At 32.4% G+C, this 25,903-nt stretch overlaps 2 protein-coding genes across 5 annotated transcripts; both read left to right on the top strand.

Annotated features, from left to right (window-relative positions):
* The first annotated feature begins 1,203 nt into the window (after positions 1-1,203).
* LOC143238005 (uncharacterized) lies at positions 1,204-14,994 on the top strand. 4 transcript variants are annotated; one of them, XR_013020378.1, is made up of 6 exons: positions 1,204-1,330; positions 2,855-3,035; positions 4,928-5,085; positions 8,209-8,377; positions 11,850-12,965; positions 13,358-14,994. XR_013020378.1 is itself a non-coding variant. In XM_076477869.1 (5 exons), exons 1-5 carry the CDS (start codon positions 1,304-1,306, stop codon positions 12,902-12,904), a joined length of 1,590 nt encoding a protein of 529 aa, XP_076333984.1. In that variant the 5' UTR covers positions 1,204-1,303; the 3' UTR covers positions 12,905-14,994. The 4 variants fall into 4 exon arrangements, 3 of the variants coding, with proteins under 3 accessions (XP_076333984.1, XP_076333987.1, XP_076333986.1); XM_076477869.1 differs by having other exon boundaries at positions 11,850-14,994; XM_076477872.1 differs by lacking the exon at positions 1,204-1,330 and adding an exon at positions 1,337-1,486 and having other exon boundaries at positions 11,850-14,994.
* A 7,187-nt stretch (positions 14,995-22,181) lies between these two features.
* LOC143238181 (uncharacterized) lies at positions 22,182-25,531 on the top strand. Its single transcript, XM_076478174.1, has 2 exons — positions 22,182-22,396; positions 23,930-25,531. The coding sequence occupies exons 1-2, from the start codon at positions 22,324-22,326 to the stop codon at positions 24,061-24,063; spliced, it is 207 nt and encodes a 68-aa protein (XP_076334289.1). The 5' UTR covers positions 22,182-22,323; the 3' UTR covers positions 24,064-25,531.
* The last annotated feature ends 372 nt before the right edge of the window (positions 25,532-25,903 follow it).

Below are 25,903 nucleotides of genomic sequence, written 5' to 3'. Positions count from 1 at the left end.
GAGAATCCGTCGCACCCAACATGTCGCCTTTTCAGCAGTAGTGTCATTATAATATGACCGTCAATCCCTTTATTCGTTGGTAAGAGTGGGCGGTGAGTAGTGATGACTAGCTGCTTTCCATCAAGTCTCACATAGTTAAATTAGGGACGGCTAGCGAAGATAGCCCTCGTGTAGCTTTGCGCGAAATCCGAAACAAAACCAAAGAAGCAAAGCAGATCCTCTTGTCCGAACATATTTTACTTTATAACGGTAGATTGAAAAATACTTTGAGGCGCATTCTGGTAACGAGAATGGGAAATACTGTGTTACTTATATACTTAAAGATGTTACTGGATACGTATAAAAGACTGTAATGCCTTTTTATTCAATAAACACTTGAAAATCAATTGGAAGAGTCAATTCTTGTTTCTTTTTTATTTATGTGCCCCCCCAGTGGCTTAGCGGTGTATTTGCGGACTTACAACGCTAAAAACCGGGTTTCGATACCCGTGGTGGGCAGAGTACAGATAGCCCATTGTGTAGCTTTGTGCTTAACTCAAAACAACAACAATATATACATGTACAAAATAAACACTAAAATGAAATTAAAACGTAAAATTTTCATCCTGTTCATTTTTCTATTGGAAACCATTGTACATCGGACAGGCAGAAAAAGTAATTAATTTTATTCCGCAAGTAATATGTCAAGGGAAGTGATATTTTAATAATCATCCAGGTCCTTGAAAATGGACGTTTAAACACAGTTATAAATAGGTATAATAAAAGTATTAATGGAAAAGAAATAATAATGTAAATTGAGGTTTCCATAAAAGTTGAAATAGCCAGTGAAGTGTGCTGACTTTTCTTGAGGCCTGCCATGGCCAAGCGCGTAAGGCGTGCGACTCGTAATCCGAGGGTCGCGGGTTCGCGCCCGCGTCGCGCTAAACATGCTCGCCCTTTCAGCAGTGGGGGCGTATAATGTAACTGTCAATCCCACTATTCGTTGGTAAAAGAGTAGCCCAAGAGTTGGCGGTGGGTGGTGATGACTAGTTGCCTTCCCTCTAGTCTTACATTGCTAAATTAGGGACGGCTAGCACAGTCCTCGAGTAGCTTTGTGCGAAATTCCAAAAAAAAAACAAAGACTTTTCTTGTTGTGTTACAACATTAATGACGATCTCTAAGGCTATTTTATTTCTATTATTTCTTTCAAAACAGACAAAAATCATTTTTCACAATCTGCTTAAGAAAATTGCGCGTCTTTTGTGTATTAGATTTTTTTTCACCTTAGAACTTATTTGTGTCAGTAAATTTGTTCACGGTGGTAATGCGTAAGATTGTGGAAACGCAGAAAGTAAGATGGCTACCACCAATATGGTGTTTACATTATGAAATAACAGAAAAATATATTAACTCTTACATTTGATGAAGCGTGAAATAAATGATGTGAAATGATAAGTAGTTGCGTTAAGAAGTAGTAATGCATTAAATGAGATGACAAGCTTCTAATGTTAGTAGAAACTTTAGGGTATTTAAACTTCAAAACTGAAACTGAAAGGGAAGTTCTAACGACGTAATGTTATGTCAATACCTCATTACCTGTTAATAAGTTACCATTTGTTTTGATTAAGATAAATCAATAAGGTATAATACTTACTTAAAAAGAGATTTATAATGAGTACTATAGCCTGAATCTTTAGTCTGAATCAAATTTATTACACGTATATAGTTTAAAATATAAAAAGGTATTGATAATTCACGTTATTTTTTATCATGCCTAAAAATGGTTCTTTTTCTGGTAAAAATTAATTGAATCTAGGGAAAGTTGGATTTGTAGCTGGTATATATAGTGATAGTATAATATGAAGTTCACGTGCTTTTCAGTTTGATTCTTTTAATAACAATAATAGCACAATTAGTATTATCTGATATAAATTTGCAAAAAGTAATTACACTTTCAAACATCTTGAATGTTGAGTGGAAGATTTCTTAGTAAATATTAGGTTGTTAAAAAAATTGTTCAAGATATTTTATAACCTCTGAAAGAGGGTTTTGAGTAAAATTTTATGATGAAATAAATCTCACTTTTCATTAGCTTGTGAGAAAAATATGTGAGAAATGTTTATGTAATTCTTTCTATTTATGTTACATTTAGTTTTATAGGTTAGTGGTTGTTTTTTTCACAAAAGTTTAACATGTAAAAGGTGAATTACATACCTAAAGGAAACACTAAAATTAATTCTTTTCTACCTTTTACACAAATTTTGATACAATCATATTTATTTTACATAAAGGTGATGTGGAAAGCTAATGTGGCATTACATATTAGGATTGTTACAGGCTTTAATGGTTCTTTAGTGTGTGGCAAAAATAAAGTTTTTATACAATATTAGTAATGTTTTTAAATATGTTATTAAGTCTTCATTTGTGATAAGAGAAAAATTTCTACATCTTGACTGCAATCACTAGGTGCTGTTTTTAGAGGAAAGAATCTTGTGTTTTGTGAAGACTTAAAAGTAAAGTAAGGAAGAGAGATAGAAGGAAAATAACTTCTGTGTGTTAATAAATAGAGGTAAATAAATCATAAAAGAAAATAGATATGTCAAAGAAATCTCTTGAAAAGGATTTTAATCTAAGTATATCAACCATCATTAATAAGCGATTGGAAAGATTGGACTACAATACCTTTGTTATATCTTCCCCTAGTGCCTCATTCTGATTGGCACATTAAAAGCTCTAAGTGATGAGAGCTTCTCCACAGAGTTATCATGTATCATACCCCCAAAAAACATATCTCAGTAAATCATACATGCATAGTTTATTTATGAGATTACTCAAATTTTACAATATAGGTAAATTAGTATTTGTCACCTTTTAGGAGGAACCTGTCAAGGTAAAGGTTGAGTCAGTAGGTGATATATCAGTTGATAATATGAGTTCCCATTTAATTGAAAGCAATGAAGACTGTGATGATCCTCATGTACAAGAAGATCATTGTTCAAGAGCAAATAATTTAAGGAAGCATATTACAGAAGAGGTAGAACCACTTGAGATTATAAGTAAGTTAAAGTATTTAAGAACCAGTTTTAGAATGTCCAAAATAGTGGAGTATTTTCTAAAATCTTTATTTTCTAGGTTCATGCAATTACTTCATGTTTGACACAAAGTTTTGTTGTTTCTAAGTGTTCTGTAATTTACCACCAATTATAGGGCGATCATGAATATAAGATGACCCTCATTTACAGAAACCATGGGAAAGAAAAAAATTGCATGTTATAAAGTCATTCTTAAGTTTATGAAATGCATTTCTTTTAGAATGTGCAGTTCAGTGTTTTGTTTGTGCAAATGTCTCACATTATTTTCTGTTACACCAAATTTCCTAACAGCAGTATAATTTTTCATCTTGTCTGCCTCATGCTCTACTATAATAATTTTAAGATTTGCATCACAGCTCTGTTGTAATACTTAGCTAATTTGGCACTTTTCTTGTTCCCTGCCTTTAAATGTCATCACTAATTACTGCACAAGGGTGAACATTAAAATGAGGCTTATAGGCAATAATTATTATAAAATTTAAAATGAGCACAGTAAAAGTAATAATGGACCAGCAAAATCAATACTGTGGATGAACAGCTTGCAGCTTGCAAGAATTAGCAATGACCCTGAGTAAACATCTCATATGCACATGTAGGTGAATGTTATCTGGACATTCAGGAATGTGATAGGCTAGAGTAGGGGGAAGGGGCCTGCAGTCAGATGTGGTTATAAGGTGACCATGAATTTTACAGCCTAATTATTAATAAAAAAACATTGCCTTATAGTCAGGTCAAAATAGTATATTAATTGTTTTTGTACTTGTGATCAGCTCCAAGGAACAGAAGAGTATGGTACATTACTATTAAAATTAGGTAAACTATAAATTGGAAAAGCAAAATATTTTCTTTTACCAAAAATATTTATTTTGATATCATTATCAATTATTTTAATTTCTAAATCTGAGTAATGTGTAAAAAATATCCTGTAATAAATATAATGATGTATTAAATAAATATAAAGAAATTTTACTAAACGTTTTTGATAAATATTTTTAGTTATGAATAAGGTCATTAAATAATGTGGCACTACTTTATGCAGATGAACACCTTACTACATATAAAGGCTTTTTTAGTGTATGAAAATTGGTAGTTATTGTAGACTTAATGGGTGGTGGTTGGGAGTTATACTAGCTAGTTTAGGTAACTGGTTGGGACTCTTTGTACTAGTACAATTCATCTACTGGGCTATTAATTAGTGCCTTATCACCATAATGGGGGCTGAAATACTAACTTCAGGAGAAGTCTAACTTATTTATGACTGAGTGGTAGTATCTTATTATTTTTATTTATTTTTCTTCTGTTTTTTACTTTGAAAAGTGATCACCTTCCCACATTTGTCTGGAGGCAGTGAAGAGTGATACAGATGTGGGACGTTGTGGGCTTGAGAACCTCCATCTTGCTCTCATAATTTCTGTTGTTATTCCTTTATCTTATTTCTTTATGTGTGAGACTGGTGGACAGAGGTTAAGACTAGTAGATGGGGTGTCCCCACTGCAATGTGGGTCCTATTTCTACAGTCACCTCCAAAACCTAGAATACATTTCATTTCTCACATTATAGCCTGCACTGTCCTCTGAGGATCCTTTCAATTGGTGCAACATTTTTTTTTGGCTTATTTTTGTTGATAACAAACAAACATCAGCCAGACATTTTGATTTGCTGTTTTTAATGTAGTTCTTTCTATTGATTTCATTTTAATTTTAATTCAGTATTAATATTCTCTCTATCTTTGTATATATATATATTTCATGCCTATATAAGTAATTATTATTTATAAACAAAGGGTAATACTTTTAGAAGTAATTCTTGTTAAAGATTGTTCAAACAGTTTTATCATTTCTCTTTTTTTTTTCCAGGAGGTTCATGGAAGAGTGTATGTGTTTCTGTACATGAGAACATTGTGAAAAAATCAACAGCTTCTAAACCAGAATTCAAAAATCAAGAGATTAGAAGTAACAAAAATCATACTCACTTGATGTTTCTTAAGAATGTGACACAGAATAAGATAGCAGAGGTAGATATTTTAAATATTGGGCCTAATATTGCTTGACAGTATGTTTGAAACCTAAGCATCACAAAGGTGTTTATCCAATATTATACCTCCTGTAATTGAACATCTTTTTTTTAACATTAGTTGATACATATGCTTGTGTACTAGCCACAAATGGTGGTTTGTATCAACCATCTTTGAATAGTAACATAGTCATTCTGGTTGGCGTATTCAAATCCAAAAGAGGCAAGAACCTTTGTATGAAGTGTAAACCACCACCCTTTTAACGGATGATCAAAGCATAAGACTATAAGTGTAAATTTCCAAAAACATGAAATTTTTAATGCATGACAATTAGAATTATTCTGTCTAGTTCTTTTTGTTTTTATCAAGTTAAAATGCTTTACGTCAAAGTTCACGGAGTTTGTCTTTTTTTATTTATTGTTATAAAAGTGTCTAAAATATAAAAAGTGGAAGATTATTAGGTTAGATAGATAAAAGATTTCCAATGAGGTATACATGTTAAGTTCACATGCATTACATAATTTAATATTTTGCTTTACTGTGACTTTAAATGTTAGTTCATTGAGCGTTTACAGCTTTCCTATGGATGTTTTAGTAGTTACAGTTCAAAGAGCAATAAAATTAAACAAAATCAGATACAAACTGTTACGGATCTGTAACTTTCTGTTAAAACCTGCAGTTATCCTAAAAAAGAAAAAGTTGTAATATACACAAGTTTTTTGTGTCTGTTTGTTACAAGGTCAGTAAAATGGACTGTGTCCACATAAGGCTAGGTTATGCAAAATAATAGATAAAATATAAAGTATCACTGAAACAATTTTTAACATTCATTTAGGAGTTATGGAGGTTTTGCAACTTTAATTTGTAAACTGTAATATTGAAAACAATTTTTAATTTTAATATAAAAATCACCTTGCATGCAAATCTAAGTTAAGACTACGAATCCACAAGTTCAAAGACAAATCTTTACTAAAAATACTTAATTAACAAGGCTGATATTTTTACAAAGACCTGTAATGTTTACTAAAAAGTTGGCTTATTTTGTATCAAATGTAATAATATTTATTATTTATAGTTTATATTTATAAACTATTATAAATTTATTTGCATTTATAAATGCAAATGTATTTATAGTTCCATGGGGTTTAATGTTAAAGGCTAATCAAAATAACTGAATCTGTTAAAATTAGAGGCAAGTTTCAAACATAAATGCTTTATTTCTTAAGGAGCTTTAAAGTAAATATTTCTGTCACAAAGTTATTAATATAGATACAAAAACAATATCCGACACAAATATACATGAACATGTATTTACACACATACATCTTAGAGAGAAATGTTTTTGTACACACATTATTACTATTCAATTTGTTTTTTGTGTTGTCTGTATGTTAACACACACAATCCCAGTTTTAACCCATTTGTGGAGTACACATCAATATATATCTGAAAAAGATTTTTAAATTTTACATGAAAGTTGAACACAAATGAATAAATTTTCTGAACTTGAACTATCAGTCAGAAGAAATGGACAGAGCATACAGTATAGACATTAATAGTTAGGTAATATTGTTTTATTGATGTTTTGTGCTAAAAGAACTGAAGTTAAAAATCTCTCCTCTGATAACTTATAATTTATTTTTGTGATACTATGTTATCAGTTGCATATGAAGCTGTATACAATTTTTTGAGAATTAGGAGATGATTTTGATAGTTTGAATGTACTGTCCCCCATGAATTAATGCCATGACCGTAATCAGATAATTGCAGTTAGTGTTGTTGGTTATTACCATTTCTGATTATTTCAACTATCACGATACAGTGAAATGAAAATTTGAAAAATATGAAGTACAATCAATGAGACTTTTGTTTTTAAATGTACTGCTTGTTGTGAGATTTTTAAATTACTTACTGTCACAGTTTCAGATGTTAACTTTTTCACATCTGTTTTCTTTTAGATTTATTGTTGGTGCCTAGATCTTCATGAAAAGCAGTAAATCATAGTGGGAACCCATTAGCTATTTCTCATAGACTTTATGTAAACACCAAGTGATCTTTGCTCTCTTACTATAACTGTATATAAGCTTCAGTGAATATTACAAGTTTGGTTTGCAAAACATTAATTAATTGGAACAGGTATTTTAGAACAAATACATGGCTTTCTGAGCAAGCTATAAATAGGTAGAAAGAATTGTATTACCTACTGAGAGCTCTGAAACCATGACAATACATTTCTAATAAGAGAATACTATCCCCACAAAATTCAATAGGATTGTTGTTGTCCTAATATAGAGAAAAACCTACTCTTTCTGTTAGTTACAGATATGTCCACTGGCCACATTAAGTTGATTAGCAAGCAGTCTCAACAGTTAGTGAGAAAGGATTTTATGATGAGTTTGACAAATTTATTGATATCTTAATAAATAAAGTAGAAAGTTCAAATTTTAAACATGCTTTTGCACTTGTGTATAGTTTGTGTTTCTGATTGGTTGGAATCTACAGCAGCTTATTTTAGAAGTTAGAGAATGTTGAAGTGAAGAATTTAAAGGTTAAATGCATATTGTTATGTAGATTTAAGATTTTTCAATTAAAAAGTTAGTACTAGAAATAAAAAAATTGAATTACAAGCTACATTTTTATTTCATGTTTATTGACATATATGAAGAGTGAAGTATTTTACATGTAATGTCATGTGCACTTTCACCTGGTAATGCTGAGAGAAATAAATGATTATTGAATTCCAATGTTTGACCAGTTTTATCATACTGATAAATGTGTTAGTTTGCTCAGTAGCTGTTTCTTAGATATGTGAATCACAATGAATATTTCTCTCTGTTAGAAAGTCAAGTTGCTGTACACAATGTGCAAGAGATCTTTTTGCATCTGTACCGTTTTATTATCAGATGCATATTGTACTTATGCTACACACCCAACTTTGTGCTGTGCAAAATAACTTCTAAAAGTGATCATTATTTGTTTTAAGTTTTATTATTTAATATTAATACTTTGATCTAGTAGTGTTATTTGAATTTTAATTCACAGATAGATGTATAAAATTAAAGGTTTACTAGCTTTTTAAATGTTCCAGTTATTAAAATGTGTTTGATTTCCTATTCTGTTTAGGAAGAAAATTCTAAAAATTATGAAGGTGCTTCTTATGTCCTATCAGAGAGTCATGTTTATACTGAATTTATTGAAAGTGAGAGAGAAATTGATGAACTTAGTGAGAACTTGAAAAAAAACCAAAATTCAAATAATGAAATTTCAAAAGCATGGGAACAAAGAAAATCAGGTTTGTGAAATTTGTTATTTATATCTTTAAAAAAAGTAATTAATCATTCAATTATTGATGATACATAATCAAAAGTATACCATTATCACAATTATAAAAACAAACGTTGATCTAATAGCTTTTGTTAATCTACTAGCATAAGTTTTGATAACTAGAAAGTTGAAAAAATCTACCATATTCATTGTGTAGGAAGAACATGTAATTTTCTTAGTACTGTAAAAAAATAAGTAGGCATAAAGCTAATAATGAAACATTCAATGTTGAGTTGGTAATACATGTATAGTTTTAAATCAGAGAATAATATCATTCAAATAATTTAACTTTCCAGTAAGAAGAGTGGGTGATGGGGTTCAACCACACCAGTGAAACTTTTTGCTCAGTATTAGACATCATCAGTGTGGTTTGGCTACAACACTGCCACATTTGAATTACTGTTTATATTTTTAATTTATGAGAGAAATACTGTCACAGATGTAGGAGGTAAAGGGACCAAATTCCTCCCCCCCCTAAAAATTTTGAGCTGCAATAGTTTTTTTGGAGCAAAAGCTCATTTGCAAAACAATTATGGATCTTTACCCACACATGACATTTTCTTTTGCACCTTTTCAACTCCTTAGTGCTTTATGGAAGCCATTGGAACCTTTTTGTTGTTTTTTTAAGTGACTTTAAACTTTGTGGTACATGATTTTATATTTTTGGGCAAAACTTGCTCCCTTCCTCAGTCCAAACCAAGCCTGTATACCTGTGAATACTGTTAACCACCAGAGCTAGAGTTCTACACATGAGACATGCTTTATTTCCTGTTATATTTATTTGTTTATTGTTAGTATAACATCCCTGTTTAAGATTTTTGTGTTGTATAATTCTGTATTTTACTTGAGAGGTAATTGGCATGTCTTATGAACCAGTTTGTAGATAGGGTTTATTTTTCAGTCTTTTAGTGCCCTTTAAATGTTTTGCAAATTTCTATGTATACAAGGATCACAAGATCTGAACAATCAAAGTCCATCCATTAATTGCTGAGATTATATTTTACTCTAACAACAGTGAAATATGTGTACTATTAAGTACTTCTGGTTTCTTAATCTTGATTCATTTAACAAAGATGAATTTAGTAAGTATTGCTTTTTTTTTTATTCATTTCTGTAACATGTAAGAGTAATTTTACACTGATCTTTTTTCTGGTGTTGTAATTTCAGAATTTTGTTAATGAGTGTACTTGTAGTTAAAGGAAACTTGCTACATCTGTTTGCAGAAGTTTGCACTGAAAATATTTTTTCTTCAAGACACACTTGCAGAATGGTATCTAATTTAATGGAGTTTCATCTATAAGTCTGTCATTTAGGTAAACATATGTAGATGTCATATTTTAGTACAAAATAAGATTCACTGTAAAGAGGAGTAATGTACATCCTGCACTAAAAATCCAGTTTTGAATTTTCATAAACATGAATCATTGTTTTATTGAATAACACTTTATTAGTGACATATGCATTTTTATTATTTTGTATAATTTTCATTATCACTTCTGTAAAATTTGAACTGGGTAAATTGTATTCATGTGGCCATTTATTATTATTACTTTTATTTAATATGTTTATGTACAGGAAACTCAATTGAAATTTTAATGTAAATTTTACATGTACAAGTAGTAAAATAATCAGATGGAAAGGATGAACAGACCTTGTTGTCTTTTAAGTTCCGACATGCTTTTGTTTGGAAAATGCATCATTTTGAATTATAACATCTTCCATAAAAAGGAAGGAAGAAAGTGGGTAACTTTCTTTTTGAGCAAAAAACTTACAAAGAGGAAATTAGTGTTTTCCATTTTTAATGCAAATTTTTATTTAATATTTCATATTTGTATATTAAAGTTAAACAGAATTTTTTTTTTAAAAAAAAGGTTTAATAGATGATGTAAGTTAAAGTTTGTAAGTGATGCACTATTTACCTTTTTGTATAATGCAGTACCTAAAGTATGACTAATATAATTTCGCTTCTTTTGTTACTTAGAAGTAATATTTGTCTGATGCTGTTAGAAAATTTCCATTATAAGAGTTTTAAAGGAATACTCAGGTTCTAGGACTTAATAGAGTAATTTTAATTCATTGTGATTGGTTTTGAAACAAACTTTTGCATCTTTGATATTGAACAGTTGTAGTTAAATAGAATAGAATGAAGGTGTAAGAGTTTTTGGTTACTTAATTATACTTGTTATGAGACTAATGTCTTATAACAAGTATTATCATGTTTCCCCAACTTGGAAGAGGCATTCACACCATCACAGTTGTAGTGCTTGGTAAAGATATATTATCAAAATTATTTCAAAGTTTATATGACAAAACATGGCCTGGTAATTGAGGTGCTTGACTCTCAATCTGAAGATTGTGGATGCTTGAATTCCTGTCAGCAGATGTGCTCACACTCTTAGTTGTGGGAGTGTCACAAAATGATGGTCAATCCCACTGTTTGTTGTTAAAACAGTAGTTCAAAAAGTTTGTGATAGGTGGTGAATTCTAGCTGCCTTATCTCTAGTCTGTAATTGCTAAATCAGGAACTGCTAGCCCTAGTGTAGCATTGTGTAAAATTCCAAACAAACCAGGCTAATATATCTATTTCATAGTCTGTTAGCTCTACTTATTTCACAGTTATGTTTATATCTTTCAGCTTATTAACTGGGTTACTCAGAAGTGAAAATGTAACAGATTAAAATCTCTTTCTTGTAGAATTTTTATTTATTTATTTTATTGATGTCCTATTTGCAACCAATGAAGCACTTCATACTAACACTTACATCACTTGTTTATCAATCCTTGGATATAACTGTATCTAATCTGTTTTTCAAGTTTGTAAAGGTGTCATGTAGCTTAGGCTTAAAATTTGAATTATGCAGATTAAAGAATGAATTTGATATAAACATAATTAAGATATTTATGTGCACTTGTAAATATAAATATATATATTATTCATATTTAAAACAAGCCTTTTGTTCATAACTAATAAGAATTAATTGAATAAACCAGTAATTTTATCTCATTTTATATTAGAATTTTGATCCAAATACTAAAATAAATACAACAATGTTAATTGAGAAGTGTAAATTTAGTAAAATTCTTGTGAGAATTCATTTTAAACTTAAGAATTGTTAGCACTAACTCATGGATCCTATGAATAAAATTATGATTGTCTTAGTTTTCTTTTGTTTGTTTTTTTAACTTCTTTTCATTGATTGTGTATTTGAAAAGCATTAAAGGACAATAAAACAAAATCATTGTTGTATTAGTTAAGCCTGTTTTTAATCTTAGATGGTTGAGGCAAAAAGCTTTCAAAGTTATGTGATTTTTTGACAATTTATAAATTGTGAAACCTGAACTTTACAAGTTGATGTCAATTTTACTGAACTTTCCTTTTTTAGAAAGAGGATAAATGTGTGAAATAAGAAAGAAAAACAACTACTGTTTTGTTTTTTCAGACTTGAAGATATACTCCTGCAGTAAATGTAGAAAAACATTTTCAAGATGGCTACTTCTTATGCAACATAAAAATAGTCATGAGAATACTGAAATTAATAAGAAGCACAAATGTCACCTGTGTAGTTATTCTTCTAACAGATCCAGTAGTGTTAACAGACATATGGTAATACACACGGGAGAACGTAGATACAGTTGCGACACATGTGGGAAGAGATTCACACAAAAAGAAAGCTTAAGACAACATCAGAGAACACACACTAAAGACAAGCCATTTAGCTGTGACATGTGTGGGAAGAAGTTCAAACAGAAAGGAAGTATTAAGAAGCATCAGTTGATTCACACTGGAGACATACATTATGTAAGACGATTTAGATGTGATGTTTGTGGAAAAAAATTCACACAAGATTATTTAAGAAAACATCAGATGGCACATGCTGGAGAAAAGCCATTCAGTTGTGATGTATGTGGGAAAAGTTTTACTTATGTAGTGAGTTTAAAAAGACATTCATTAATCCATACTGGAGAAAAAGAACTTAGCTGTAATATCTGTGGGAGAATGTTTTCATTAAATGCAGGCTTAAAGCAACATCAACTTATTCATACTGGACATAAGCCATATGTTTGCGACACTTGTGGTAAAAGATTTACACGTAGTCACCATTTAAAAAGACATCAGTTTGTTCATACTGGAGAGAGACCATTCAAATGTGATATTTGTGGGAAAAGATTTTCACTAGATTCAAACTTGAGGCAACATCAACTGATCCACACAGGCCAGAAACCATTTGGTTGTGACATTTGTGGTGAAAGGTTTAGGATAAGTGGGTATTTGAAAAGGCATCAGTTAGTCCATACAGGAGAAAGGCCCTTCAGCTGTCACATATGTGGCAAGAGGTATAAAGAAAGTTCAACTCTGAGAAAGCATAGTTTCCATCACTCTGAAAATATATCACTTAGTTGTGTCATCTGTAAGAAAAGCTTTAATAAAACAGAAGAGTTGAGCAAACATTGTGCAGTGCACATAAAACCTTCATCTGAAACAGTAAATGCATAGGAAAAGAAACCTTGGTGTATTTTGATGTGTAATGAGATTACATTTAATATAACAATAAAAGGTTAGTTTGATGTATTTATTTATTTTAAGTGTGTAATCTTCATATGTTGGACAGTTCAGTCATAAAGTGTTTGTAAATATTTTATTTATACATAGGAAAAAATAACCTGAGTGCATTTTAACATGTAAAAATATTAAATTTAATAATAATAGGTTCTTTCATTTATTTATTTATAAATGCATAATCCTCATAGTTCAGACATTTAAACTGTAAAAAGGGTTTGTAAATATTTATTTTACATAGTAAAATGAAAAACAGTTCATTTTAATGCAAAATGAGATTAATACAATAACAACAGGTTTATTTATTTATTTATGATGTATAATCCTCATAGTTTAGACAATTTTGATTTTAATTTATAATTGTATTCATTTTTGCATGATTCGTCAAAGAAATGAAGAAGTGAAAAAACAAAATATTAAACACTGTACAGTTAACTAATTTTTCTAAAAATAAAGCAGGTAAGTGCAATATAAATAGTACATGTTGGCCAGTAAAGATGTCTTAACTTTCTAATTTTCAAGGTGAAGACTGAATTTTTGTAAAAGTATACAAACACTCATCTCTTAAATGTATATCTTGCTAGTCAGAAATGTATATATTTTTTTTTGTAAAATATATACTAACTTTTCTCTACATTAAAATACTTTCATTTGCAAGATTTTGGATCTCTTAATTAGAACCTCTTGTAAGAGAGCTGAAAGTTTGAAGAAAAAAGTCCATGTATAATTTACCTATGTTATATACTTATTTTATGTTTGTGGGTTTTTCTACTATTATACAAGATTTTAAATATGTCACAGTAGACAATGGTTACTGTTTATCACAGGTTTTGAAATATTACTGCAAAGACAATTGTAAATTCATGAAAAATAAGTAGAATATTATCTTCCAAAGCAAAAACTTGTATTGAATGAAATTTTAAGCAACTGTTCTATTTAAACATTTTGATAATGATGGGCTTAAATACAACTTGAAAAGGGGTAGTTGCTCAGAATGTCTCCCAGTAAAAGATTGTTTAAGGTTAGACTGCTAGTGCTGAAAACAAATGCTTAGTCCAATTACAAATTAAATATTTGTGATAGCATATTGTTTCAGTAGCATTATCTGTTAGTTCTGATTAATACTAGTGGATATAAGTAGACAATTAACACACAAAAAAAAAACATTTAATAAACTAACTATGTAGATACAACATTTGATAGGCTATTTTCAGTACCAGTCATTGAGGTTTTAGGAGCTAGACATGACTTTTTTAAAACCCTGTTTACTAACACGATTGTTACAGCTTCAAGAACAAAATCTATTAATGCTACAGTTGCATATTATAAAGCTTTCTATATATGTACATTTTACTGAACTATTATTGTATTATTATTCAAGTGGGTTGTGCTCAAATCAACCCCTTTAGTAAAAGAATGCCACTGTTTTTTGGGTTATTTAAATTTTTTATTCAGACACTCATGTTTGGCCAGTTTAAAACTGTTACAACGTATTTTTAAACTTGATGTTCTTGTTCGGTTTTTTTTTTAAACCAACCATTCTTGTTATTTTTAAAACCCTTTATGGGAATTGATTTTCAACAGTATCATGTTAATTTTTTTATTTAAAAAATTTTTAATTTTGTCTAATGTTCTAGAGTCTACATAATTTTGGTAAAATTGATGTTACATTTTGCGATCTGAAGCTATACTTTAGAATTTACGTTTGAAGAACACTGTTCATATTCATGCATTATATTAATATACTATACTGTGAGAGTTTTATCAGCAATTTGATTAGAATGTAGCAAATAAAATAAACTTAACGACTGTATATTACAAATTATTCCCGACATTATGAATAAGAAATAAAACACTGATGTGTACATTTACTTCCAAGTTTCTACGTGAAGTTAACAAAGGCAGAGCAGCCTTCTTCAGTTGAGTGTCTTGTTTGGTGTAAATGTTAAAAAGATTCTACCATGTAAACACATAGTTTTATGTAACTGTTATTGTTTTAATAAAGTGTCTGTACAATAGAAAGTAAATTAAAGTCTAGTTATTTGATTTTTTATAAACATTCACACACAAAAAAAATTAGAACTTCCTCAGGCTTATTGAGAGTAAACTAAATATAGCATTTGGAAGCCAATGTGATAGAGATTTTGTCGTGCATATAATTGAAATGAACGGTATAAAAGGTTAGTTTTGGGCAGAAATTCATACAAGTTAAAAACTTGTTTAATTCGAAATGGAATGTACAGACGTATTTTAGTGAAAATAATTACATTTTAATGAAGTTAAGTAGAATTTTGTTTTGAGTTTCGTGTAAAGCTACTCGAGAGCTATCTGCGCTAGCAGTCTCTAATTTAGTAGTTGAAAACTAGAGGGAAGGCAGCTAGTCATCACCACCCACCGCCAACTTTTGGGCTACTCTTTTACTAACGAATAGTGGGATTGACCGTAACATTATAACGCCCCCAGCGTTGAAAAGGCATGTTTGATGTGACGAGGATTCTAACCCGTGACCCTCGGATTACAAGTCGAGCGCCTTAAGCACTTGGCAATGCTGGACCTCATTTAAATAGTAAAATAAGAAAGGACAGCGTTAAAAACAGCACCTCTAAACTTCCGCCTAATTATATAATTTGTTATTTTAACTCAAAAACAAGCCGAAATAAAATAAAAACGCTGCACCGACTGAAAATATCACAAGATAGAAGCTACAATGTGGGATTATAAAATTTATCCAACGTTTTAGAGGCGACTACGGAATAGGACCTACATTGGAGTGGGGGTACACCGTCTATCAGTCTTAACCTCCATTTGCTAGTCTTACATAACAAATAAAGAATAGCAGTAGATATTGAATTAGCAATAGAAATTAGGAGAGAGATGTGAGAGCTCACGCCCACTTCTTTATCACCCTTCACTGCCTGCAGACGGTTCTGGAAAGGTGACTGCTCTCCTTGGTAAAGAATTAATTGAAATAAAAATAAAGAAATAAGGTACTTCCATTTGATGTTAGCATTCCAGCCCACTATATGGTAGAAAGGCACAAATTGGTAACCCAGTAAACGAATTATATTAGTATGAATAGCCCCATTCAACTATCCACACTAATATCGCTACCAATTCATCAAGTTTACTGTGACTACCATGCTCAAAACAAGCATTTGTATGCGGTACTACTTTATTCGCATGTACACCTTGCCGCGTATATGAAAAGTTGTTTAGAGCTTGATAGTCAAAGTAGACTTCATGAACTGGTGGTGATTGGGGCTAGAAAATAAGCAACAAAACTGTCATTGACTGGGATTTCGTTGTTGGTGACGTATGAGGAGTTGTTATGTGTTGATGTGATTCAATGTTTGGCTATTATGTCAGTTAGTACTTTTTTCCCGATTTTCTTTAATTTGATTTAATACATTCAAGAGTCGTGTGCGTTGGCCCTGGGCGAGTGTGATCCATGTTGTGCGAGTTCTTTCGTTAATCTGGGTAGTATTTTGAGAATTTGTGTCTTTGTCGTGTGCGTATTAAAATATTGTCAGATTTTGTCTTTATGATTTACTGAACTGTGGTCGGAAAAGCTACCCTAGGCGGTAATAGACGCTATAAATGAGTATCTAGGGGGAAACAATTTGTAGTGCTTGCAACATTTTGGTGGAGGGCAACATGTGGTGATGTCGTCGTCCGCAGTTAACCCAAATTATTGAATAAAGGATACTATTTTTAATGGATTAAAAGTTTCAGTGGAGCCGGCTGGACAAAACATTAAATGGATTACAATCTGGTCAGCTTATTAATTACCTTACGAAGCGATAGTGTCGGAACTGAGTAAATACGGCAACATCATCAAAATAGAGCACGAGTCACATCAAACGTGCCCAGAAGTGTGTACGAGAAATAGGTGGGAATGTGTAAAGAATAAACAGCCCATTCCTTACTTTAAAAAAAGAGTTTCATGCCCACGGTCCACTATCCAGGCATACAGCAAATGTGCTGTCGTTGTGGGCTCAATGGACATATGTCGGGCCAATGCGAAATCCTGAAGTGTCCAAAGTGTTTAGTGTTTGGGCACCTGGGCAATGATTGTACTATTAAGTGCCCATTTTGTAATGACGACCACGCGGCATCACTATGTCTGAAGCATGTGTTGTCATATGCAAGCAAAGTCTGGAAACAAGACCACAAAGAAGACTGCTATCAAAGAACAAAGAAAGGCCCAGTCTTCGTTGGGGCAATCCTCGGTATTGGCAGTAAAGGGAACTCAGGCCTCTATAATAATTTACGAGGGGACAGGAATCTGCTAGGAGCTTCAAGTCCCTTTTTTGATCTGGGAGAAGTTTGGGGCCTCTCGGGGATAGGAGTTGCTGAGGAGTCGCAGGCCCCCCAAGGCAAGTTCAATTGAGGTAGAAGTTAGAGCCTCTATGGAGGTTCAGGCCCCCAAGGCAAGTTCAACTGAGGGGAGGTTCAGATCTTTGAGGAAGCCCAGACCTCCTCACAAGTACAAGAGGGGATGGGGGATATATCCCCTTCATTTTAGGTGGGGGTATGGTGCATACAATCATCCCCCCCATAAAGTTGGGTCTGTTGAATTATCTTATTGCATTACCAGCCTACAAATTGTGTGTTTATTCTTGTGATTTTCGTGATCTTACAAGTCGAATTACATAATTAGATCTAAATGTAGGCTTTTTCAGTAGCCGAAATGTACATCTTTAATATAGGCGTGCTTCTAAGCTTTTCGATCTATACGATAGTTCGTAAGTATCAGTAAGTAGGCCTAAGTATATATGCAAGGCTTGCAAGCACCATCACAGAATCTACCTACGTCTTGTATGTAGGTGTAAGATTAACTAGAATTTTCCCATCACAACAGATTGAACACAGCATGAAATTCGAAAATATTACTTCCAAGCGTAAACTCTTGTGATCTAGATCTGGTAGGCCATTTGTAGCTTGTAGCTGCATCAATCTTATGTGTATATTATGCGGTTTTCCTACACCATTTGTTCTTGTGCATGTCTAGCTGGTTTTATTGTCGAACGCCTTACTTTCCTAAGCTGCCGAATCCGCTGACCACAGTGTACGTTTAGTGTACAGTTAACGACAGGTTCGGGCCGCTCGGATCGAGACGCGCCCTACAACACCCCCCTCCGCTCCCTTTAGTCTGAGCCTCGATTTTACAACAGGGCTAATTAGACCTGTGTTTGTGGCCCTCATTAATCCATGAAATTTCAGATTATCACCGCCCTCTCATAAAGTGCTGGTGCTTTATGGTAAAAGAACAACATATGCTCTTATCATAGATAGTAAAAATATTTTATTTTCTTGTATAATTAGAACACAAAAGGAGCGATTTCAACGGCCTGAAGCCTCTACTCGAATTGTATTGCTAGTTTTTGTTTAGGTATTTTTATTTAATAGACGTGCTTATAAACATTATATCACAACGTGTTTGCCTTTTCATGAGCTTTAACAGGAATATAATATATTTGCGATTGTTTAAATATTTTTCGAGAAACTTGCAATTACTTGCGTTGTAACTAGCACCATTTTTTGTCCCAGCGATGCCCAGGCGGTCAGTCGGCTCGGTAGTCACTGGGATGTTCGCGCGTTCGACTTAAATACATTGTACAGTTCAGTCCTACTTTAATTCTGTTCTATCTTCGTTCGTTGTACGTTAGAGTTTTTCAATAAAGACTGTAAGTTTAGCCTGTTGAGTCATCCAGAAAAGATATTCCAATTATGACAAGCAAGCGTCTGAAGCGCTTTCCGATATTAGACAGTTCTGCAAGCCAGTTACTGGTATTACAAGTGACAATGCAGATGAAGATAATCCAACAACCTCAAGCAAAGAAATAGAAACTTGCCATACAGAGGAAATACCATGTTCATGAGAGGACGAGTCTGAAAATGCTTGTACAACTATTGCACATCATGAATCACCAGATAGTTGTGAAACAAGTTTGTGCAGTAATGAAAAATCTGACACTCCACAAATACAGTGTGGAAATCCATATCATCCAGACGCACAACTAATACCACGACAGAAAGCAAAATCTCAAAATAAACTTCCAGGGCAAGTGGTTTGATGACTTCCCATGGCTGCACTTCAATCAGACTCAAAAAATCATATGCTTTCATTGTGCCAAGGCAGAAAATAGAGGCCTTTTTACAGGGAAATTGGAGAGACCAGTGGATTATACCTTCATTTCCACCGGTTTTTGCAACTGGAAAAAGGCAAAACAGAAATTCAACGAACACCAATCCTCCTCTCAGCACAGATTCGCTATATCTCCAGAAGGTTCACTTGATGTAACTCCATGACTGTCCAGCTACGTGATGGAAAAAAGAAGCAGCAGGAAGAATGCAAAAGAAGTCTAGTCAAAATATTCAGGAGTTTACATTTCTTACTGCGTCAGGGTTTACCATTACGTGGACATACTGATACGGAGAGGAACTTCCTGCAGTTAATGAAGCTCCTGGAAGAGGAAAATCCTGAGTTGACGGCCTACTTGTCAAAGGAAACCACATTCACGTCACCCTAGGCTCAGAATGAAATAAGGGAGATGTTCAGCCATCAAATACTGAGGAACATAGCACACGAAGTGCAGCAAAGTAAAATCATTGCATCTATGGTTGATGGCACTCAAGATGTTACAGGTGCCGAACAGGAAGCAATATGTGTACGATACGTAGATGAGAACCTTGACGTTCACGAGACATTTCTTGGTTTGTACAGTGTTTTCAATACAACTGGTGAAACAATATCCTCGACTATACTTGATGTACTGACTGGACTCAATTACCACTGTCAGGATTAAGAGCACAAACTTATGATGGAGCCGCTAACATGAGTGGTGCGTACAGCAGATGCCAGGCAAAAATAAAAGAGAAGCAACCGTCAGCTTTGTTTTTTCACTGCGGATCACACAAGACTAATTTAATAATGCAACATTCAGTTGAAGCTTGTGAATGTATTCGAGATTCTATACAGTGGGTACTCGAACTTGGTGTTTTGCTTCAGAGGTCAGGCAAATACAAGACTCTTTGAAAATATTGCATCGTCAGACAGCCACAAAGGTCCAGTTAAATACATCCGCCCACTGTGTCCAACACGCTGGTTGTGCCACCTATCTGCAATTACATGTGCTAATGATCACTACAGTGACATTGTTGATTCTTTGTCTGAATTAGCAAATGAAAAATCAGATGTAGCAGTGAAAGCACGAGGTCTGCTGGACAGAGTTGACAAAGGAAAGACAGCATCCATTAGCTGCATTAGAGGAACTAAACCGTGCATTCCAAGCAAAATCGGCAACAGTATCTGGCATGATCGAAGCATCTGCAATGACAGTTCAGCAATTGCGGGTATTGCAAACAGAGGAGAATTACAAGATATTTGATGAAGCTGAGAAAAAGGTAACTTCCCTAGATCTGGTGCCTATTGAACTACCACGCATTCGCAGACCCTCAAGAAGGATCACAGGTGATGGCTCAGAACACCATTCTGCAACAGCTAGAGATTACTACAGAAGCCATCATTTTGAATTTGTGGACACAGTCATAGAACATCTGACCACTAGATTTAATGCAGATAACAATGACTTGAGGCAATATCTGGCACTTGATAACATGATCACATCTGGCAAAATTGACAACTTGGTTATAAACTTCTATCCAGAAATCTCTGCACAACAGCTCGAGTTTCAGTTGCACATGTTTAAAGGAACAACAAAAGCAGTATCTCTGAAAGGTGCGAAGGATGCTTACTGTAAAATGCATGAAACAAGAAAGCAGATGTTTAGTGAAGTGTTTCTTCTTATGAAAATTTTGCTTTTATGTGCAGTATCTAACTGCGAATGTGAACGCAGCTTTTCTGTATTAAGACGGTTGAAGACGTGGTTAAGGTAAACTATGTCTTAGTGCCGCCTGAACTATGTGGTAGTTTGTCACACTCGCAAAGATGAGGTCGACAAGATAAATATAGAAAAGCTTATGAAAGAATTCATAAAGAGATCATCACAAAGAAGGTCTACATTTGGGAACATGTAGACTAGAGGACTAAATGAATCTTACTTCAATGAAAAGTATGAATAATTATGTGCTGCATTGTATTGATGTGTAATTCTCAAGAGTTTGCAAAGACATTTTAATTATTTTTATCAAACAACATGAACAGTTTTTCAGTAGATATAAACTTATCAAGGGTAATTACTAATTTTATTAATATTTGAAAACGTAATTCATGCAATGAAAGTTTAGTAACCTTGTCAAGTATAATGGCCATCTTTTATACTCTGCAGTGTGCAGGAATAAATTCATGTGGCAGTTAATTTGTGACATTTGTTTTTATTCTATTAACATTTTGAAAACTGTTGACAACACCTCACTTATACAAACCTACATGGAAACTTTGAAGTATCGTGACAAGAAGATTACTCTGTGACTGCATGTTTACAGCTTTCAGGTTCACGTAATCAGAGATTACCAATTTGCAAGTTGAGCATTCCACATAAGTGGTTGGAAAAGTCATCCCCTCCATCGAGAGTAAAAAATATACGTCCCTGCTCCCCATAGCTGAAAGAGCGAGTATATTTGTGACAAGGACTCGAATCCGCGATCCTCGATGTATGGATCCAGCGTCTTAACCACCTGACCATGCTGATGCCAAGTCGGATGTGAAAAAAATCACTTAACTTTTTGCGCATGCAATATTAAAATCGATCATTATAAGGTTTCAGTGAAGTAGTCATTTTATTTTTTGCTATACTGGTGCTGATATTTACGGCTCTAAATTCAATGCTAGAAAGTTTGGTTTTAAGTGAAATACTTAAAACCTCAATAATGGAAGTTTTTTCCATTGTTATATATCGAAAAAGAAACAAGATGCAGAATTGAGATTAAGAAATTATAGTCAACATAGTAATAAATACGAATATATAAAGTTTGGTTAAAGTCTCGATAGGCTCTTATTTTATTTTTTTATATATATATATGATTATTATAAACAAGATACTTTTGCCTACGATATATTCACCAAGCATAATAGAGTATTTTAACTCTGTAGAAAGAAAGATGTTAGACGTAAGTACTTGGCATTTATTTTGGTAAAAGATTTATATAAAACAAATTTTAAACATTGCAGTTATTGTAACTGTAGACACAAAATGACATTCTATAACGGCTAACGTTATATCTGTTGCAATTACTACTTGCAGCAAATCGACGTCGGTGGCAGTAATTCTGCTTAGCACGTGCTTTTGTTCGTATAAAATGCTCATAAGTTAAAAGCAAAACTTAACATGCTTAACAGCTCATATTTTTATAATAATTTTTGACAGTGTTAAAATAATTCTAGAGTGACTGTTATGAAGGAAGTAATCTTAGCGATTCTCTCGATTATAACTTCAATTGCCTTAGTTCTACTTTTGGTTTGTCTCGGTAAGTTTGAGTGTATTGGGACTCTGAGTTGAGGAGTTTGAACTTTGATAATTATAGTGTTTGCGTGTCCTCACGAATATGTTGGTTGGTGCATTGTGATCGCGTACTAAGCCCAAGATAATTAAAACAATTTTCATTTAAAACCGTTAGTATGAGTAATAATTACTCAGTTAAATGCGAATGAAAGTTGTAGCATTTGATACATTAAAGTAAAATAGATGATGTTCTTGACTGGTTATGTAACTTAAATTGGGAAATAATGATCTATAAGCGTAATTCAGTAAAGTCATAATAACTTAAATAACCCATTGTTTGGCAGTTTATTATTGGGGATTGCTCTATATTTTCACTATCAAATTGAGTTTGTCTGATTGTTACATTAGGCCTTAATTCTGATGCTAATGTTAAACAATTACTATTACACTATTTTTATCAATGATGGAATGTCTTTCGCGATATACGTGTAGTGTAACTAAACTTAGGTTTGAACACTTATCCATGAAAGTGTTAATACCCATACCAGCCAGCCATTCTTTATTTCAAGTGGGTTTCTCGTAATCAAGAGGAAACCCTAACCCTGAAACTTTGGGAAGGTGAACTTTAAATAGAGAAAAAAAGTAATTTGAAGTACAAATTTCTATCAATGCTTACAAAACGTGAAACTAAATATTTTCTTTACTTCCTATAAATTACCGTTTAAAAGTAGCTACCCATTTTCATAACTTGAATGAAATAACCTATTATTCCACAGAGAATTATGAGAGTGTTTAAGTTTTAATCAAAAGGTCATTTTTAAGCCAAATGTAATTCATATAACCCATTTTTTTACCTTTTTCAGTAAATCAATGCTCTGAAAAATTAGACATTGTACTGTAAAAGAGAGTTTTGTCATTGCAGATTACTATCTGCAAAAGTTTTTAAACCTTACATATTTGTTTAGTCTTTAGTTACCTTCTTGCATCTTCTCATAAATATAAAGGCTTTGCAGAAGATGTACTATGTCTTATCTCATCTGCTATGAAAATTGTCATTAATGTGAACAACCATTCTTTGTTTAAAAAAAGTCAGTTTGGCTTATACCATATGAATCGGCAATTGAATATTTGTAGATCAGACATTCAGAAGCTTTATGTTGTATTAATTTATCAGTTGGAATACTTGTACATTTATCCAAGTAAGAAAAAGCATTTCTGAAAAACCTGGTAGAACAGTAAAACCACAACCTTTCAAGCTGATGTTAATATTGAGTCAAGTTAACAAGAATATTCCACATTCATTTCTTTACACATTTGGGAAAATAAGGGTAACATTTACACTTTTTTCTCCAGTAATATTTTGATTTTCTCGATTTTGCATTAAAGGATTTCAGTAGTTATTTCAACAAAATGAGTAAAACACTAAGACATTACTGATTGTAATTCCATTAACTGGTGATTGAATGATAAATTATTTCCTTGCAAGCCTTTATTTGTGCAAGTTGTACTAAATATGAAATATTTTAGTACTTATTTTTCACATTTGTTCAACCTTCAGGTTGGTATGTAGTATGGAAGCTTTTTCTATCTCGATTCAAACTTGTCCAAGAGATTCTTCTAGCTAGTAAAGAAGCTCGGGAAGAAGAATCAAGACCACAGAGAGTTAAAACCCGAAATTTGAGAATGGAGTGAAGGTAGAAACATATGGCAACAAAACACCAAGACTGTTATTATCTAGGTCTTTACAAGTGATGTAGGGCTTATTAAAGTGTACATTGTCATATGAACTAGACAGAACTCTTTTATAAAATGAAAAACCAATTTTCATTGTGATTTTGCATATTTAAAATTGTCTTTTTGTTAAATTGTTTGGTATTGTTATAATTAATTATACTATACCAGTAGATATTCATTAATGTAGTAAAAGTTGTACAAATATTAATATGCTATAAATAATCAATGTGCCTCACTAGCTAAGAGTATGAACTAATATGGACAGAAGTTAATAACCTTCGTGCTTATGTAGTTGGTGAATTTATGAAATATTTTAAAAGTATAAGGTACCAAATGCTGAACTTCTTTTACAAGAAATGTCTTATGTTTTATGAGAGTCATGTTTGAAATGTGCCCTTTTAACAGCAACTCATTTTCATTAGAAACATGTCATTAACAGATTCATGGCAACACAACATTATTTGAGTTACAATACAAATAAAGTTTGTTTGCTGTATTAGGCCTACTGACTGCCACTATTTCTGATGAAACTAATCTAATATTTGGTGCAATTGCTCACCGTATCAAAGTATTATTGCTAGTTTTTTTTTTTTTTTTTTTTATGAATTCATCAAATAGAATGGTATTAATGTAGTTTGTAATTACACATTTCAATTTCAGAAATGGCACTTAAACCAGTTAGTCTTTGAAAGTTGTTGGTAGTTCATATTATTTTGGGAACTCAACCAGAATAATGGTTTCTTAAAAACCATCTTTATGTGCTTGACCATATAACAGGTTATGAAAAATATAAAATTTATCATGTATAATAAGGTGATATTCAAAAGATTTGTGCTGGTGTACATGACATTTATTTTAAAGTATTTTTTACTTCAAAGATCTCAGATCTAACTTTTATTCTTACTGTATATACATTTTGGGGTAACAAGAAACCTGTTGGTCTTACCTGGCTATCCCTCCTCTAAACTAAATAGAAGCTATTAAATGAATAAATAAAAATCTTAAAGCAAACCCTTATTGTATAATTATCCAAGCTTTCTCTTAAGCTCACTTAACTTTGGTGTGTCCACATCCAAAGGCAACCCATTTCAAAGGGCAACTACGGTGTTAGAATAGTCTTATAGATGACTCCTATCCTGCCAAAATTTATAATTATGTGTCTTAGTCCTACTATTCTTGTTTTTAAGTCAGATGAAAAGAAAGAAAAAAAAAAAATGATGCATCAACAGCATAAATTTATTTTGCAATCTTAAACGTTTCACTGTTCAAACAATGTAACAAAATACATTGACATCTTGAACTTCTACAATCATAAAGAAAGAAAATTCTTTATGGAACAGGGAATCCATTATAAAATTGTTATACCATTGCAATTCATTTGTATTGTGTAATAAAATTGCTAAAAATCTACACAGTAAAACTAAAATGTGTGTTCGTATATATTCATATTTTAAATTAGTGGACCTTCTCCCACTGTGTATTATAGAGAAGCATAGTGAAAACAAACAGATTTGTGGTATCTCATGGATTAACCAGCATAACAGAAAGTTAAGTGTTCTGATAAGAGGAGTATCTTAGGCTTTGGAATGTATTTGAGTTGTGACAGGTTGTGAGAAAAGTCCAAAACAAGTTGAAACCTAAAGTAATGTTGAATAATAAACCACAGTTTAAGTAATAATAGGCAAGTGTTTGGCTCCTTCAGAAAATAAAACAAAAGGAGTGTAGGACCAGCAAGAGGGAGCCAAGAGGCAGGCTAATAAAATATCTTGCTCACATATGTTGTCCCCATAAGCTAATT

This window comes from Tachypleus tridentatus, chromosome 13 (genome assembly GCF_004210375.1).
Source record: "Tachypleus tridentatus isolate NWPU-2018 chromosome 13, ASM421037v1, whole genome shotgun sequence".
Lineage (NCBI taxonomy): Eukaryota > Metazoa > Arthropoda > Merostomata > Xiphosura > Limulidae > Tachypleus > Tachypleus tridentatus.
This window is presented reverse-complemented; position numbering and strand designations above follow the sequence as displayed.